A 15,227-nucleotide genomic window follows, 5' to 3' on the forward strand; every position below is an offset into this window, starting at 1 on the left:
AGACCAGACCTTGGGCACTGCTCTCTGGCTCAGAACCAACCTGATTGGGTGGGAAGGCGCTCTGGTTGGATGCTCTGAGAAGGAAGGAGCGCGGCTTGGGTCTGCGCGTTAGGGGTTGAAACGCGCTGGGAAAGGCGAACGATGGAAGGAGCGCGCTGCCAAAGCCGCAAAGAGGAGGAAGGTGCAATCTGCGAGTCCCCTTGACAGACCGCGATGGGATTCCGTAACCTTTCATCTTGTCGCAACTGAGCGTTGGTTCAAGGTCGTCTGGTCTGTATGGAAGGGGACAAGCTCGTAGTTCTTATCATGATCACATGCATGCAATGGTAGTGTAAGACTTGCCATTTACGCTGCTCGCTTGGGGCTACAATCCAACTGGAGACTCGATTTCCAATAATAATCATGCCTCAAAACTGTAACAGGCTTTGGAAAGGGGGGAGACAATAGTAAGTAGGGTGTAGGTGATCGAAAACAAACCTTGATATCAAGAGGTGGTGTTGCCCGTTGTAGATTTAGACCAACCTTGATAGAGACATAACGGGCCATGACCAAACGCACCATTTCAAAGAACTGCGCTCTTAAACTGGCAACATGCAGAAAAAGAACTGAACTGGATGACCCGGTCCGTGACTTCCCATCGCTTCTCGCCAATCTCACCATCTTGACTGTCTTGTGAAGTAGTTCGAACAAGCATGTAGATCCAGCCAGGTGAGCAGGGTAGTTAGGAACCATTGAAATACAAGTTACAAACGCATGACTCCACGAGTTACATGACTTCCGTATGAGATATATAGTTTTTTTTTCTTTCGGCATCGAGCAGCTTTCGGCATAAAGACCCCCCAGGGCTGTGATACCTTGTAGACCATCCTATGTTTACCAGTTAATTGGCTACATAATTCGATCAAATAACACTATAGCTGTCTCAATAAGTCAACAGTGATATCGCTCCCAGGCAGGTTTTAAGAAGATATCCGTTTCCAGAAGATTGGGACCCGAGTGTCCTCTTAATGTAGGCTATTGTAGTCACCTGGATTGAGTGTCAGAGTGTGAAATGGGTTGCCAAGAGGAGGCGTATGTCAGATATCATTCTGTGTACATTAAATCACTGACGTAACAGGATCTCGAGTTATTCTACCGTAAAGTCCGCACATATAGCTTCAACAAACTATATGCAAGTTGTCGCCCCTGATCCCCTACTCCATGGATGCTGCTTCACTCCACTCTTTTGTTTACATGGTCTCCGAAATGGATCCTAGCAATAGGAGAGATCGAACATGGAAAAGAAGAGAATCAAAGAGAATTGCAAGATTGGAGAGGAAGGTTGTACACCATGTATCGCCCAATAACAAAGGAGGTCGTCTCTTAAATGATTCTGACAGCATATGGCAAGCCATCACACCCGTCATAGCACCGATGTAGTCTGTAACACCAGACTAGTTGTACACTAAGATACCCTACCGACAGACGTTGTGACATCATCCAGCTATGTCTCAGAGTCTCTAAACCCTTTCCCAGTCCATACGGAAAGCCAGGTGTGCCAGTTTCCGACCCTTGTAGACTACATGAAGCAACTTTGGACGGCACGGACGGTTAGGTGAACTTGCATCGAGTGTCGTTGGGAAGAGGCTCTAAGGATCTAGACCGGTCCATGCAAAAACCACGCCGCTTATGTACAGGCGTGGCTTTATCGAAGTTGCATTGCATCCGTGATCCCATTGGTCAGCGTTGAGTCCATGTCGACACCGACCCACAATCCCACACACGGCTAGTTATCGCGAAGGCACCTACATAGTAGCCCAGGTTATCGCAGAAAAGTCGGGGGAGCCAAGACGAAAGGGCCGGGCTAACCCCACCAGGCCTTTCACCTTCTTCACTCAGTCAACCAACGGGACCTTTCTGTTGATTGCCAGAACCGGCAGACCGTGCCGTGCGCCAGTTGCCTGCCCTGTCTATGTCCGTGTTTCGGCATTCTGGTGGGGTAAGGTTCCCGGCCTGGGGGCGCAGCAGCATGCCCGGAGCTGGACGCCCAGTGGTCGACCTGGGCTCTCTTCGCTGGTGGGAGTGGCGTGCACTGTGGTTCCTTCCCTTGTCATCGCGATCGGTAACCCGACGCCCGCCCGTAACACCTACCCTAACCCCTAACCCAACAGGGCCGGACTCGACTTCACAGGCAGGGCACCCGCCCCCCGGTCCCGGTGACACCTGAACCATCCACAAAGCCACAACTGGAAACCATCACCCACCACACCGGATTGCATCAAGGGAAACTGAACCAATCTACGCTACCTAAGTGAACCCAGAGCAACCAACATTCGTGAAGCTTCCACGCATCGCATCACACACACAGAGGCACCGCAGAAACGTACCTCCGCAGGCGCGCGCTCACACACACACAAACGCAAGAGCTGCTTCGTTGTGTCTGATCAGCGTGTTTCGACAGGTTCTTTCTGCGGGCTGGTCTTCATTTTTCGTACATTGATATACGCCGGCACCTCTCCCAGTAAACATGACTCGCCCGGTCCTCGCTCGCTAAACCGAATCACAACGCTGTCCTCATCGATACCCTACACGAGATATAGCTATAACAGGCTTCCACCAGCATTGCTTACAAGACGATTTCGATGCCAAACTCGTAGCTCAGGGGAGCTTGGACTGAGTGGCTGGGACAAATGTCACAAGTCAGACAGAGTCCTCGAGTTGACAGCAACAGCAAAGGGACCCCACATAATAACCCGACAATGGGAAATGGGCGAGATCAGATGAGGGCGGCTACTGCTACTCCGCAGGCGCCTAGCCTTGAGAGCTTTCCTAATGAGATCAAACTCCACATACTATCGTGTAAGTCTAAACTGGCACCTACATACACTATCACATGTCCCCTGTCTTCCGACCCGGGGTAGCCCACAAAGGCCCTCTAGCTAGCCTCAGGCACCTCAATCACGGGTTAAGAGGTATAAGCTGACAAGTTGTCTGTTGCTCGCCTAGTCCTCGAAGCACCGCACATTACGAACCTGCAACTGGTATCCCGCGCTTTTCGAGACCTTGGACGAGACAATAGCTTCTGGCGTTCGCGATGCCTGCAAGAATCTTCCTTTCTCGAAAGCCTCGAACGACGACGGGCCTTTGGCCGGCTAGCCACCCAGGGCCTTAGTGGAACATTTCAGATCCAGCCCGATGAGAGTGCAATGGGGACAATTTGGCAAGGCGCTTATCCTTCGCCCGATAGCAGCAGCGCCAACACTCCTGGCAATGGAAGCTGGGCGACACCGACAACGCCGGCAATTCTGAAGAGTTTTCGCGCATCCAGCAAGAAGGAGCAGATGCGGATCATGGCCAACTGGGACCCCTGCTTTCCTACCGAGAGGGTTTCCTGGTATGAGGAGTATATCCAGCGTCATGCACCCGTTGTCATCAACTGGCTTCCGCTTCCCCATGTTAATGGCCCCAAGTCCGAATACGTTGAGGCAAGAGGTGTTGCTCTGTACCGGCCTGACAATCCCCGTCCTGACCAGGGTGTTGAGGCAGCTTCTGATGAAACACTCCTTGCTGTATCGCCGCTAGACGATGGCAGTGTCTGCATCTGGGACGTGAATGGAACAAGAGGACGAAAGGGAGCGATGCTAGCTAAGAGCGCGCCCGGGCTTCTGCTGATAAACGGCCCAGGTACAGATAACAGCAAGCGGTCGCAACGGGTAGACTCAGGCGTTACCGAATGTGTCAGTGTTGACAGCAGCCTTCATCGAGCTTTTTTTGCAGTCCAAAACCGTACGTCATTATCCCAAGGTTATTTAAATTGAGCGTTCTGTGCGAATTTACAGTAAGCTAACTCAAGTGCGCCTTTGCACTTCTCCCGGGGAGCAGACATTATTGAAGTTGACTTGCAGAGACTCTCTGTTGTCGACTGCGAAGCATTCCCTTGGTCTATTACAGCCTTATCCGCGGCCAGCCCTACAGTACCACTCACCGTTGGAACGAATCTAGAACTTCACCTGCACGACTATCGTTCCCGGCGACGGTTTCGAAGTGCCCCCGAAGACGACCAAGTTGACTTCAACTTTACCGACGCACAGGCTATGTACGAACGTGGGATCAGAAACATCTTCAGCGACGAGCCGGTTGGCTCCTGGACATCGCTTGCGCAACCGGGACCGTTGAGTATTCTACATCTTCAGCGGCCCGGCCAACAAGCGGAGTTGTCAGACGACATATACGTTGCTGGTCGATTTTCGCACATCCTACATTATGACAGACGTAATTTGTCAAGAATCAGAGGGTCGATCAACTCGAAAGCAAGACTATGCAGCATGGCATCACTCCCCTCCCCATTCTCTAAGCGAGACAGTGAGCTTCGGCGCAAAGGAGAACTCACATTGCAACAAGTCGAGGGGTCGAAGAGTCTTAATGGCGGCAGAACTTTGATCGCCGGTGGAGACTATAACATGAAAGGTTCCCTCGAGATTTATGGCCTAGCACCACCAGACTCTGGTAAAACTTTGATGGGGGACTTGGACGACTTTGCGTACCAGAACCGTCAGTCAGCGTCAGCCTCAAAGGTTCTCTCGGTTGCGAACCATGGCACCCGGATTGTTTTCTCGGACGGATCCGGCTACATAAAGTGGTTCGAAAGGGACGGCTTCACCGAGGTTCGCCGGTGTAGGATCGGGCACAGCGAAGAGGCTCAAGGGCCATCTATTTTTGCCTCAATGCCAGGCTCCTCGGACATAGCCAGGAAACTACTCCCGACACGGGCAGGCGAAGCCAAGCAGAAGATCAACGACAATGACCTGCTGTTTTGGACGGGTGAGAGGTTAGGGTTGTTAAACTTTAGCGCGCGCCCCGGCTTTACAGCTGAGGAGTTTGAGGAGCAAGTTGAGGCTGTCGACGACGAGACACGGGCAAAAGAGCGGGAGGAGAGAGATTACACTGAAACAATGCGTCGCGCATTGCAGAATCACACTGACGGAGTCATGTTTACGAGACACTTTGGCCTCGGCAACGGTTCTTTGAACTGATTGCCCGCCCCATCTGCCTGGCGGCTAACACTCGTTTCGGAAATGGATATGTTGTGCGCCGCTAAACGTTGGCGGGCAATTACTTTGGAATATCATCGGATCGAAGGTCATAATGGCTATCGAGGCTGGATACAATGTCAGTGCCCTATAAAGACGAGCAGCGATAATTGACTCATTGATGATAACGACGGGTGGTTCTTTGAGGAGTTTTAGGGCTCCTACGCCGTTTACATGTCGTTTTGAGTGGATAGCTAGAGATATACCCAATACAAGGATTAGCGATGTATTCACACTTGTCCCGTATGGCGATTCATCGATGTCTCCCAGACTCCTCAGAATGAGTCACGAACAGAGAGCTGATCAGTAAGGTTGATGTAGCTGTTTTTCCCTGGGAGCCTGAACGTCTGCCCGGCATGATGAACCAATCTCGAGGATTTGGGGTTTGAAGCGGCCCGTTTTGTTTCATCGCTGTGTTTCGACCGCCTTACAAGTTGGCAAGGCATTATGTACACAGAAGGTTGAGCAAAAGGTCCGGTCACGCTTATTCCAAACCAGACCCAGCGAGTGTTCGGACCTTTTTCCATACTACCTGGAACGGTGCTCGGAAGTGTCGTCAGCCCCACGTTGAACTGAGGGAAGAGAAGATGTGATTAGGGAGAGGAGCCGGCAATGGGCAAAAGCGAGGCGACCAATAATAATGAGAACCAAGTCAGAGCAAGTCAGCCCAGGCCAATCGCACAGAGGTCTGGTTATGTCTAAGGGATCAACCATCCTACCACCTTCTACCATTGAACGCAGCAAAACAATGATCGTTAGATCTGAGGTGAGCAGCTGCGCCACGGACCAGAAATTATCATTTCAGAAAACATCCTTTTGCTTCCAATTCAGGGTCATCCAAGACCGACCCGTTGGCCTGATGTCCGGCTGCGGGCCCTTCCTGCAACCAGAACTGTGGGGGTAAACGGCATTTGCGCAGCAGCTGAACTCCACTTTTGACACTTGTCCGCTGTGCTCACAGTGCCCCCGTGCACTACACGTGCAGATCCTACATATCCCGTCAGTGCACAAAGCTTCTAATCACCACCACCCTGGGGACTCTTTTGGAGGCGGACGATTCTCCTAGTGGAGTCAAGAGGTTTTAGCGACGGGACACCTTTCCTTCTCTGTGATGTTTCCCCTGCTTTTCAACTAGGTATCCAGGATGCCAGGCTACTTTTCGTTAGTTAAAAATCTCCCGTGACTTTAAAATCGCGATCGATACCTACCTCTACCCTCGAACCTCGGTATAGCCAAAACAGGTAATCCACTGTTGGCGAGGTTGATCCATGGTTAGAATTCCCCAGAGTTTTGGTTGCCTTCAAGTTACCCATCCACCCATCCCCCGGCCAGTTGTAGTGTACCACCTAGCGCCGGATATCGACAGAGAAAGCGAAAACCCAAAGAAAGAAAAAAAAAAAAAAAAAAAAAAAAAAAAGGAAGAAAAAAATGCCTGCGGATGTTGCGGATCTCATTCTGGTATTGACAGGCGGATCGAGATACAGTGACCCTGTGGTTCATCTAGATGGCACAGCTACAAGTAGGATTTCGACAAGTCACGGCACCTTCTTCTTCTTCAGCTCGGCACACCGCTTTAGGCTGGATGACATCTCGCACTTCTCAAGGTTCAACTTCTGTTGAATTTTCTTGTAACACGCAAACCCGAGCAAAGGGATAAGCGAACTCCCAACAATGAAGGGAAAAGGAAGATGGCTGGGAAAAAGGAGATAACGGAAAGTGTGGTCTTTTCTATATTTTCTTTCCCCAGCAAGCCCCCATCTACGGGCAGATTGGACAGAAGAGGAAAACATGAAACACCTGCTGACCCTTTCTGTTGTTTCGTTGTTCGTTTGCTGTTCGCTGTACGCTGTTATGCCAGTGTGGTAATTGATCGCTGCCGAACGAACGGCATGCTTTGGAGAGCGCGTGAAGACATGCCCGATGATGCACAAGGGAAGAAATGTGTAATCCTGTACACTCCGTCGGTACATAGAGGTACATACTTCCTTTCTGATGAACGGCAGCCACTGTGTCCGTTCGGATGCTACCCCACTGCCAGGTTGTCTGGGGCTGGGCTGGGCTGGGCCGGGCTGCTTGCTTGCCTGCTTGCTAGACTTTGCTTGGGTGTCTTCTTCGGTGTCTTGGATTTTCCCGCCGGCCTTGTTGCATCTTTATCGGGTTTGCAATGGGCACTTCCATTTTGTTGACCGCTTGGTTGGGGGAGAGTCTCTTGCCAACATTCTAGATCTTCGCTTTCTTTGTTGTGTGCTGCTGGCATGTTTCGTTTCCTGGCTGTTCTCATGATCATCATTTCCGACATGCCCCAGATACCCAAGTGCACGTCAGGTGGCATCCACATCTTCAAAATGATATGAGGTAACGCCAATGCGGTCCAAATACTTTTTTTAGGCGCCCATCAAGGTGCATTTGGTTACTCGCGTGTTCAATGGAGGACCACTAAAATGATGGGTTTACCAAGTGAAGGGCCCTTTGGACTTCTGGCCGGGACGGGGCCGGGACCATCCCAAGAACAACCGACCACCCACTGGACGTCCGCCAAGTGAGGCGGCGGATCTCTTTAGGTCCAAACCCGTCAAGAGGTTCGGCTTTCGTTGCCGTTCGTTAAGGTACTTGTACGTTGGTGTCGAGTGGCACTGGATGGACCATATCGGCTGCTGGATCTTCTTCTTGGGTACCTTTACGGCCTTCATTCACAGTTTTGTGTGTGCCACTGACTGATTCAGTTGCTGCGAACCCGGTTCCGGTTCGAGTCGTTTCGTGTAATCGGCACTCCCCAGTTCTCCCTGGGAACCTCGAAGGCGAAACCGGCTCAGCTCCGCTTATATACCTACCTCTACCTTTATATACACATGCCACACCACCTAACCCCCCCTTGTCACACCACCCGTTTGCTTCACTTTCAGTTTTGCTTTTTTTTCTTAGGGAATTTTAATTTTCTGCTTTTGGGTTTCCTATACTGAAGCGAAAGGGAAAATTACACTCTTCTCTCTTCACTCTGTCTCACCCTTCTTTATCCGCCGAGCATGTCCGATGGCCTTCCCCGTGTATGGCGGGCATGAGCACCCGCCGATCCGACCCTATTCCGTCCCTCCTTTCCCGGTCAAGCGCCGGACCGCCGATTTTGACGACGAAAATTACGATGAAGACGGTTCAAGATATAAGAGATACAGATCTGATCAGCAGGTGAACAGGGGAAGTGCAGGATACAATGTTGGGAGTTGGTCGCAACATCATCATTACCATCAACAACCAGTTAAGGGCGGAAGTGAAGAGGATACATGGTTCATAGCCGCTCGGGGCACGCACGATCGGCATTACCGGCATCAAGTTCATTTTCATGCGGCGTCGTATCACCAGCAGCAGCAGCATAACCATCACCACCACCACCACCACCACCACCACCATGCTCATCACCAGCAAACCCAACAATTGTCTCAGTCCCCAGAACCAAGCTCGTCTGCAATGGAGAGAACTGCATCAGGTCACTCAATCCGAGCTGAACCGACTCCAGCAGGTCCCGGCGGTGGCACCGAGTTATTAGAGGATGATATAGCAGCAGAGAGGGTCCGGGCTCACATGGCCAACTTTCGACGCAAGTTTCCCGACTCAAAGCATGAGCGCATCCTCCGAAGCATCATTAACCCACGGATCAACGCCGAAGATGAGCTGGACAATGATTCTCTCGAGAGCATATTTTCGGCCGCAAACGAGATCTTCTTCAATGGCCGTCTTAGCCAGCGGGTACGGTGGGATTGGTCAGACGAGTCAAGCACGCGGTACGACAGCAGGGTCATTGGCACGACTGCTTTGCGAAGAGCACATCCGACTACGAGGGGGTTCGAAACGCTCATAGTGTTGTCGGCCCCCATACTGAAGCACTCCAACTACAGTCGACGACTGCTTATCTCGACCTTTCTTCATGAGTTGATTCACAGCTACCTGTTCATCTGCCGCGGGTTTCGAGCTAGGGAGTGTGGTGGGCACACCAAGGGGTTTCTGACGATTGCGAAACTGGTGGATGACTGGGCAGGTCCGGAGAGTGCGCTCTACTTGAGCGAGGCGGAAGCGGATTTGGAACGGTTTCGGGTTGGAGGACCGAACGACAACAACAGATCCCACGGATCTGAACGTTTCGAGCGGAGGGAGCACAGTTTCTACCCATGTTCCGGGATCATGGAGCAACGAAGGGATCATGCGACGGCTATGGAGGTTAGGAGTTACAACACTACTCCTAATAGTGGCAGTTCTCACGTGTTTCATGAGAACTACTACCAAACCAACACCAGGAGCGGTAGTTTCATCAACAACAACAACAGCAGTGCCAGCTCCAGCAGCTGGTGGATCCAGCCTGTCCGATCCTTTTGTACTGCCGATGAAAGGAGTCCGTTTATACGTTTCAATTAATGCCCCAGGCTTAGAAAAAGGTCTGGAGGTCATGACCATTATACATACATATAATCGATTAAGAGAAGAATCAAGAAAAGAACAATAGCGACAAAGTGCCAGAGCATGGAAGATTTAAACTGTTTAGAAAATGAACTCTAGCAGTTATCAAGTACATATGAGGTACTTTTATCCACGCATAGCATCGATAGTATCATTATCATCAGCACCAACAACACAATCGCCATATATACATCATTCAGCGGCATTGCGATGGAGTCACAAAAGACGTTAGGCAGCGGGCGTCAGGGGCCATATCATTTGTTTCCAAGTTTATATTCGTATGGTTTACTTCAGTTTTCACGTTGGAAATGTTGGCAGACAGGAGTAGTGCAGGGCAACACGAGAAGCTCTTTTTAGGCAGTATCATCAGACAGCACGGTAGACCAAAAGTCGTTCGCTTGACGGACTGGTTAATTCACTAGGGGTTTTGGCATTATTCACCGTTCTACATTATAGGAAAAAGGACTGAACAGTATTTTTGCATGACCAAGTTACTTAGCGAGACCGTAGCCTATCATCAAAGTTGTCCTCTGCCTACCTATGAAAGTCCTTGATTAAGGGGGGGGGGGGGGACGTCAGTATTCTCCACCTCTCTACTTCTTCCATACCTATGTACAAAACGCCGAACATGCCAAGGAATATGTTAGGATACCACAACACCAAGCAAAGAAGTTTGTAATGCAAGAACCACTTCCAATCCAGCGGAATCCAGAAGCCTAAGTAGGTAGGTACCCAAACCCCCATCATCCAGAAAGCTTTTCTCTCTCCTAGCTCATAACTTTTAGTCTCCCACCACCACCACAAACATTCTAGTCTCTCTCTCTCTCAGTCATTATTATTCCAAATGCCATCCCGACAAAGCACAGCTACCTTCTTGAAGAACCTCCTCCACTCCAACGGATCCCCCTTGATCTTGACAAACCTCACCTCCAACAACTCCGGCAATTCCTCCTCCTCATCGACGTTCATCCCACCATACTGCATCGACGACGTCCCATTCCCGTAAACCAAATGATACCGATCAACCAATATATCACCATGCAAGCTCTGCCTGCGCCCATCAACCGTCTTGATCTTGAGCGTGACAATATGATCTACATCACCCTCAAAGGAGGTATTGGGTGATGTCGACGGCAGCGGTACATTGAGCTGGTGCAGCGCGTCGCGGAGCATTTGTACCAGCAGAGCGGGTGGCACGTGCGAGAAGAAGCGCGTAAGCGAGTATGAGGGGACGATGTCGCGGAAGCGGCGGGCATGTTGCGTCAGGGAAAGCGGCACGCCGGGCACGGCAGAGAACTGGCTCATGGTGGGCTCGTCGGCTAGGGCTTCGAGGGCCGAGGAGTAGGGGATTTTATTCTTGGAAGCGGTACTGCTGGGGATGCTGTTGGGGGTCATCATGGTTGTCATGGTTGTGCGGGGAGTGGTGGCGGTCAGGTTGACGGCCGCGGCGTCGTTACGCGCGACCGGCTGGGTTGAAGAGATGGCGCAGGAGCCGAGCGTCCGGGGCGCAGGGCGTTCCCAGTCGAAGAGGGCGTCGTTTATCGGGGTCTCGGGTTGCGTTGCGGACAGAACCTTGCTGGACCAGTCGCTTTCGATGGCGGAGTCGGGCTGGGAAGCCGGTGGCGGTTGGAAGACGGCGGCGCGAAGGTCGATGCGGAGACGGGCGAGCATTTGGGCAGCGAGCGCGATGGGGTCAATAACCATGCCTTCAGCGTTCAGCAGCGGGTTGTGCCGCGTGTACCAGGGGTGTTGGCGGATCTGGGTGAAGGAGAAGCGTTTGTTGGCTTCGATGTTCATCATGCCCCGGAGGAGCGAGAGGGCGTCAGAGGGCACCCGTTGCCAGAGCGGGTCGGTGCTCCGGCCGCTTGTGCGGACATATTCTTTGAACTCCCAGTTACCGGGAGTAGGCTCATCCCAGGGGGTGTTGCCGACCAGGAGGACGAAGAGAATGACGCCGCAGGACCAGATATCGACAAGATCGGCCGAGTACTTGGTCTGCTCGGACGATGGTGCCCTTCGTTCCCTCTGCCTCGCACAATGTAAAACCTCCGGAGCGATGTAAGGCGGGCTCCCGCACATGGTCGAACTTTGTTTTCGTGCACCCTTGTATTCGAACATGGTGGCCATACCAAAGTCTGCGATTTTCAGGATGCCGCTCTCGGAAAGGAGGATGTTCTCGGGTTTGAGGTCGCGATGGGCAACGCCCTTTGAATGCATAAAACTGACGCCGCTGATCAGTTGCTGAAAGTAGAGGTGAGCAATATCCTCCTCCAGGCCAACATCTGCCTCAATCTTGTCGAAAAGGTCACCTCCTTCAGCATACTCCATGGCAATCCATCTCCAGATCCTGTCTTCGCCAGTAGCGAACCACTCAATCACGTTTGGATGCTGGCCAATATGTGAGTGTAGCGATACCTCCATGGCAATCTGCTTCGCCGATATCCTGCCATGTCTTACGGCATACTCCTTGTGGATGAGCTTGACGGCAAATACCGGTGACGGTGCGTCGAGGGGTATCGCCTTTTTTATTCTGAGACATTTGGTCAGTGAAAGCGCAGCAGCACGATGGGTTAGGGATCAAAGCACTCACGAGGCGTATGCTCCCCGTCCGATGGTCTTGGAGATGATGCGGAAAGGAAGATCTGAAGGAAGAGGGTCCAGCTGAGACTGTTGCATTTTGCCGTCAACAACGGACGCAATTACGATTACGAAGATTGGAGTACAAGTGAGATAGACGAAAATATGCGGGATTTCAAGAGAGTTCAAGGGTTTAAAGGAATGCGCTCCGTCGGTTCGTGCGCAGTCAGCAATCAAGTGTGTGTTTCCATCAAAAATGGTGGTTGGGTTAGTTTGTATAAGTGTTAGGCTGATGCCTGGCGCAAGCAAGTGGCGAGAGCCGCCGCCTAGAAGTATCAAACCAAAACAAAGTTCCTAAAAAGGAAAAGCGCAAATCGAGATGGAAAGGTGGAGGCAAAAAGCACTCACCATTTTGATGGACAACAGACCGGTTAATGCCAAGAGCGTGTCAGAGGAAGAGAGTCGCGTATTCAGACGTTCACCATACATATGTGAACACTGAGCTAACCTCACCTGTTCTGGCGGGTGTTGTACAAACACTATGGACACTTCACGTGCAAATGCAGGTCGCGTGTTGGTAAGGTGATGACTCCTCGTCCAGTGTCCCGGTTTGTTTGGTTGAGAAAGGGGATCCGGGAAGCGCCTTGAGGGATTGGAGCGCGAACTGCCCACTATTTCCACGCGCCGCGACTGCCCGCCTTGCGGCCTGGGAACCTGCAAAGAAGTTCATGCATGCCCTTAAATCCTTCCCCTGACAGCAACGCTCGGGCCCGTCACGGTTGCTGGGGACCTTCCCGCGGTAACCTAGTCAGCTGTGGGGTTATTGGAGGCTGGTTCGTTTCTGCAGTCGTGTAAACATTGATATTTAATATTTGCATCTCGTCAGTTCCGTCCCTCCAAGCTTGGCGTCAACTGCCAAACTACATTTGTTCTTTGCGCCTCCCATCCCCCATCTCAACCTTCATACATCTCCTAAGGTTGGCGCCGCCCCTCCTTGGTTGCAGGTACGTCGCCCTTCACCTCGCGGTTCATAAGTCTTTATTAACCTGTTGAGTTAGTACTTTTATCAACCTTCACCTCGATTATCCAACAGATATTGGTCTTCTTTGTTTTGCGATATTAGCCTCTTCGCCTGCTTTTCAGTTCGCCGACACAAACCGATTATCCTACACCAAGCATGGGAGATATCCAGAACTCTGCGCCCACTTTTGGCGCTAGGAAGAATATCGACCCCAGTCAAAATGCCGTCAAGAGGTCAGTCCACTTTTCACTGAGCTGGTGCATGTTTGATAGACAATGAATATGTTGATGTATCGGCCACTGACTGTTAATGACTGCAAACAGATTGCAGACGGAGCTTATGCAGCTAATGACATCGCCGGCGCCGGGCGTGTCTGCCTTCCCCTCTGCCGACGGCAATCTCCTTTCGTGGCGGGCTACCATCGAGGGACCTGAGGATACCCCTTATGCCGGCCTCACCTTCAAGCTTAGTTTTGAATTTCCTGCGAATTATCCTTACGCGCCGCCTACGGTGCTGTTCAGAACCCCGATCTACCATCCCAACGTGGACTTTTCTGGACGCATCTGTCTCGACATCCTCAAGGATAAGTGGACTGCTGCTTACAACACTCAGACCGTCCTTCTGAGCTTGCAATCCCTGCTTGGAGAGCCGAACAAGTAAGGACTTCACATGCTCTCTCATTCAATTTCTACGAGATCAGAGCTAACACCCATCACAGTGCTTCCCCGCTCAACGGCGAGGCGGCTGAGCTTTGGGACAAGGACCCGACCTTGTTCAAGACCAAGGTCATGGACCGTCACAGGGACATTGACGACGACTGAAGGCAAAATGCAGGAGCAGTTTAGGAGAGCATTGGGTTGGGAGAAATTGGTTTATTCTCGAGGTTGGAATCCCTGGCGTATTGGTCTCTGGAACAGGATTGCATTATCAGGGCGGGTTTGTTTAATGGGTATCCCGTTGTTGCTCGCGTCTGCTACCGGTTGCAGACTGGCTTTATGAAGTACATCAAGCATTGGTTGTAATGGACAGTATATCGTCCATAGAGCGTATCATTTTTCATGACGAAGCCCCTGCCTGACCATCTGCGACGCCCTCACACTGCGATTGTCTTCCCTCATCGTTGCTGGAGGCGGTTTGGTGGTATCGAAGGTGCCGTGTTCCATTTTACGAACCCTTTATTCGTAATGCGAAGCTAGATGCCATGCGAAAACTCCGGAAGCCCAATGCCGCCCTGAACCTGAACCGCGGTCCCTTCGTGCCAAAAATTCGTCTTGCCAGAACACCCAAATTTACTCCTCAACGACAACGGTGTGGAGACCCTTGGGGTTCTTCACGTTGACGGCCTGGACGTAGCTGTAGAGCTTCTCCTTGGCGCCCTCCTCGTCGTTACGGCGGCGCGAGATACGGACACGGAGACGGTAGGCAACGCCCTTGACACCCTGCTCCCAGACCTTCTTGTTGAGCTGGGGGTCGATGCGGACATCGGTGGTACCCTATAAATCACAGAGTCATGTCAGTCTTTGGTGTTCGTTCAAACTGACCACGCTGTGTCCCCAGCTCCAATGTCGTCCCCATAGCTCCAGTTCCTCCAGATCGGGTTGGTGTTCGTCGCTGCAAAAACGTACCATCGCCTTGTAAGCGAACTCCTTGATCTCCTTGATGGCGCGAGGAGCCCTCTTCTTGAAGGTGACACCGTGCATCTGCGCCAGGGTCAATATTCCGTCTTCTTTCGTCGGGTCGGTTGTTCGGTACTGCTTACGCGCTTGTGCATGTGGATGGTGTACTCGCGGGCGACAACGTCGGCGATGGCCGAGCGCTGGGTCTTACCGGTGGGCTTCTTGGACGACATTCTGAACAGCTTGTTAGCAAAGGAGGGGTTCCGCGAAGCAGGGCCGTGTCTCGAGAGCTGGCGAACGGCTGACTCGAAATTGGACGGGCAAAAATAGGAGGGGCCGTAATTACGTACTTTGGAGATGGCGGTGTCTCGTACACTCGGTGGTCGGGTGAGAGTCGTCGAAGTCGTTGGGTGCTGCGGCAAACGATAAACCTCCCAATGAATTTTGCACCGGATTTTTCCACGAAATCTGGAAAGTGCGGACCTGGGCTCAACTCGC

At 51.8% G+C, this 15,227-nt stretch overlaps 5 protein-coding genes across 6 annotated transcripts; 3 read left to right on the forward strand and 2 right to left on the reverse strand.

Annotated features, from left to right (window-relative positions):
- The first annotated feature begins 2,178 nt into the window (after window positions 1-2,178).
- NCU08348 (hypothetical protein) lies at window positions 2,179-5,302 on the forward strand. The gene is made up of 3 exons (XM_960158.2): window positions 2,179-2,838; window positions 2,986-3,765; window positions 3,862-5,302. The coding sequence occupies exons 1-3, from the start codon at window positions 2,670-2,672 to the stop codon at window positions 5,010-5,012; spliced, it is 2,100 nt and encodes a 699-aa protein (XP_965251.2). The 5' UTR covers window positions 2,179-2,669; the 3' UTR covers window positions 5,013-5,302.
- A 2,547-nt stretch (window positions 5,303-7,849) lies between these two features.
- NCU08347 (hypothetical protein) lies at window positions 7,850-9,979 on the forward strand. Its single transcript, XM_960157.3, has one exon. The coding sequence runs from the start codon at window positions 8,100-8,102 to the stop codon at window positions 9,471-9,473; it is 1,374 nt and encodes a 457-aa protein (XP_965250.1). The 5' UTR covers window positions 7,850-8,099; the 3' UTR covers window positions 9,474-9,979.
- un-1 (unknown-1) lies at window positions 9,978-12,704 on the reverse strand. 2 transcript variants are annotated; one of them, XM_011394891.1, is made up of 3 exons: window positions 12,501-12,704; window positions 12,106-12,182; window positions 9,978-12,045 (listed from the first exon to the last, which is right to left on the reverse strand). In XM_011394891.1, exons 1-3 carry the CDS (start codon window positions 12,579-12,581, stop codon window positions 10,341-10,343), a joined length of 1,863 nt encoding a protein of 620 aa, XP_011393193.1. In that variant the 5' UTR covers window positions 12,582-12,704; the 3' UTR covers window positions 9,978-10,340. The 2 variants fall into 2 exon arrangements, with proteins under 2 accessions (XP_011393193.1, XP_011393192.1); XM_011394890.1 differs by having other exon boundaries at window positions 12,106-12,704.
- Window positions 12,705-12,838: 134 nt separating this feature from the next.
- Window positions 12,839-14,192, forward strand: NCU08345 (ubiquitin-conjugating enzyme E). Its single transcript, XM_011394889.1, has 4 exons — window positions 12,839-13,096; window positions 13,151-13,346; window positions 13,437-13,769; window positions 13,832-14,192. Exons 2-4 carry the CDS (start codon window positions 13,270-13,272, stop codon window positions 13,932-13,934), a joined length of 513 nt encoding a protein of 170 aa, XP_011393191.1. The 5' UTR covers window positions 12,839-13,096; window positions 13,151-13,269; the 3' UTR covers window positions 13,935-14,192.
- NCU08344 (60S ribosomal protein L31) lies at window positions 13,354-15,207 on the reverse strand. The gene is made up of 4 exons (XM_960154.3): window positions 15,080-15,207; window positions 14,873-14,963; window positions 14,739-14,813; window positions 13,354-14,606 (listed from the first exon to the last, which is right to left on the reverse strand). The coding sequence occupies exons 2-4, from the start codon at window positions 14,960-14,962 to the stop codon at window positions 14,403-14,405; spliced, it is 369 nt and encodes a 122-aa protein (XP_965247.1). The 5' UTR covers window position 14,963; window positions 15,080-15,207; the 3' UTR covers window positions 13,354-14,402.
- Between the last annotated feature and the right edge of the window lie 20 nt (window positions 15,208-15,227).

Source organism: Neurospora crassa, linkage group I (genome assembly GCF_000182925.2).
Source record: "Neurospora crassa OR74A linkage group I, whole genome shotgun sequence".
NCBI classification, from domain to species: Eukaryota; Fungi; Ascomycota; class Sordariomycetes; order Sordariales; family Sordariaceae; genus Neurospora; species Neurospora crassa.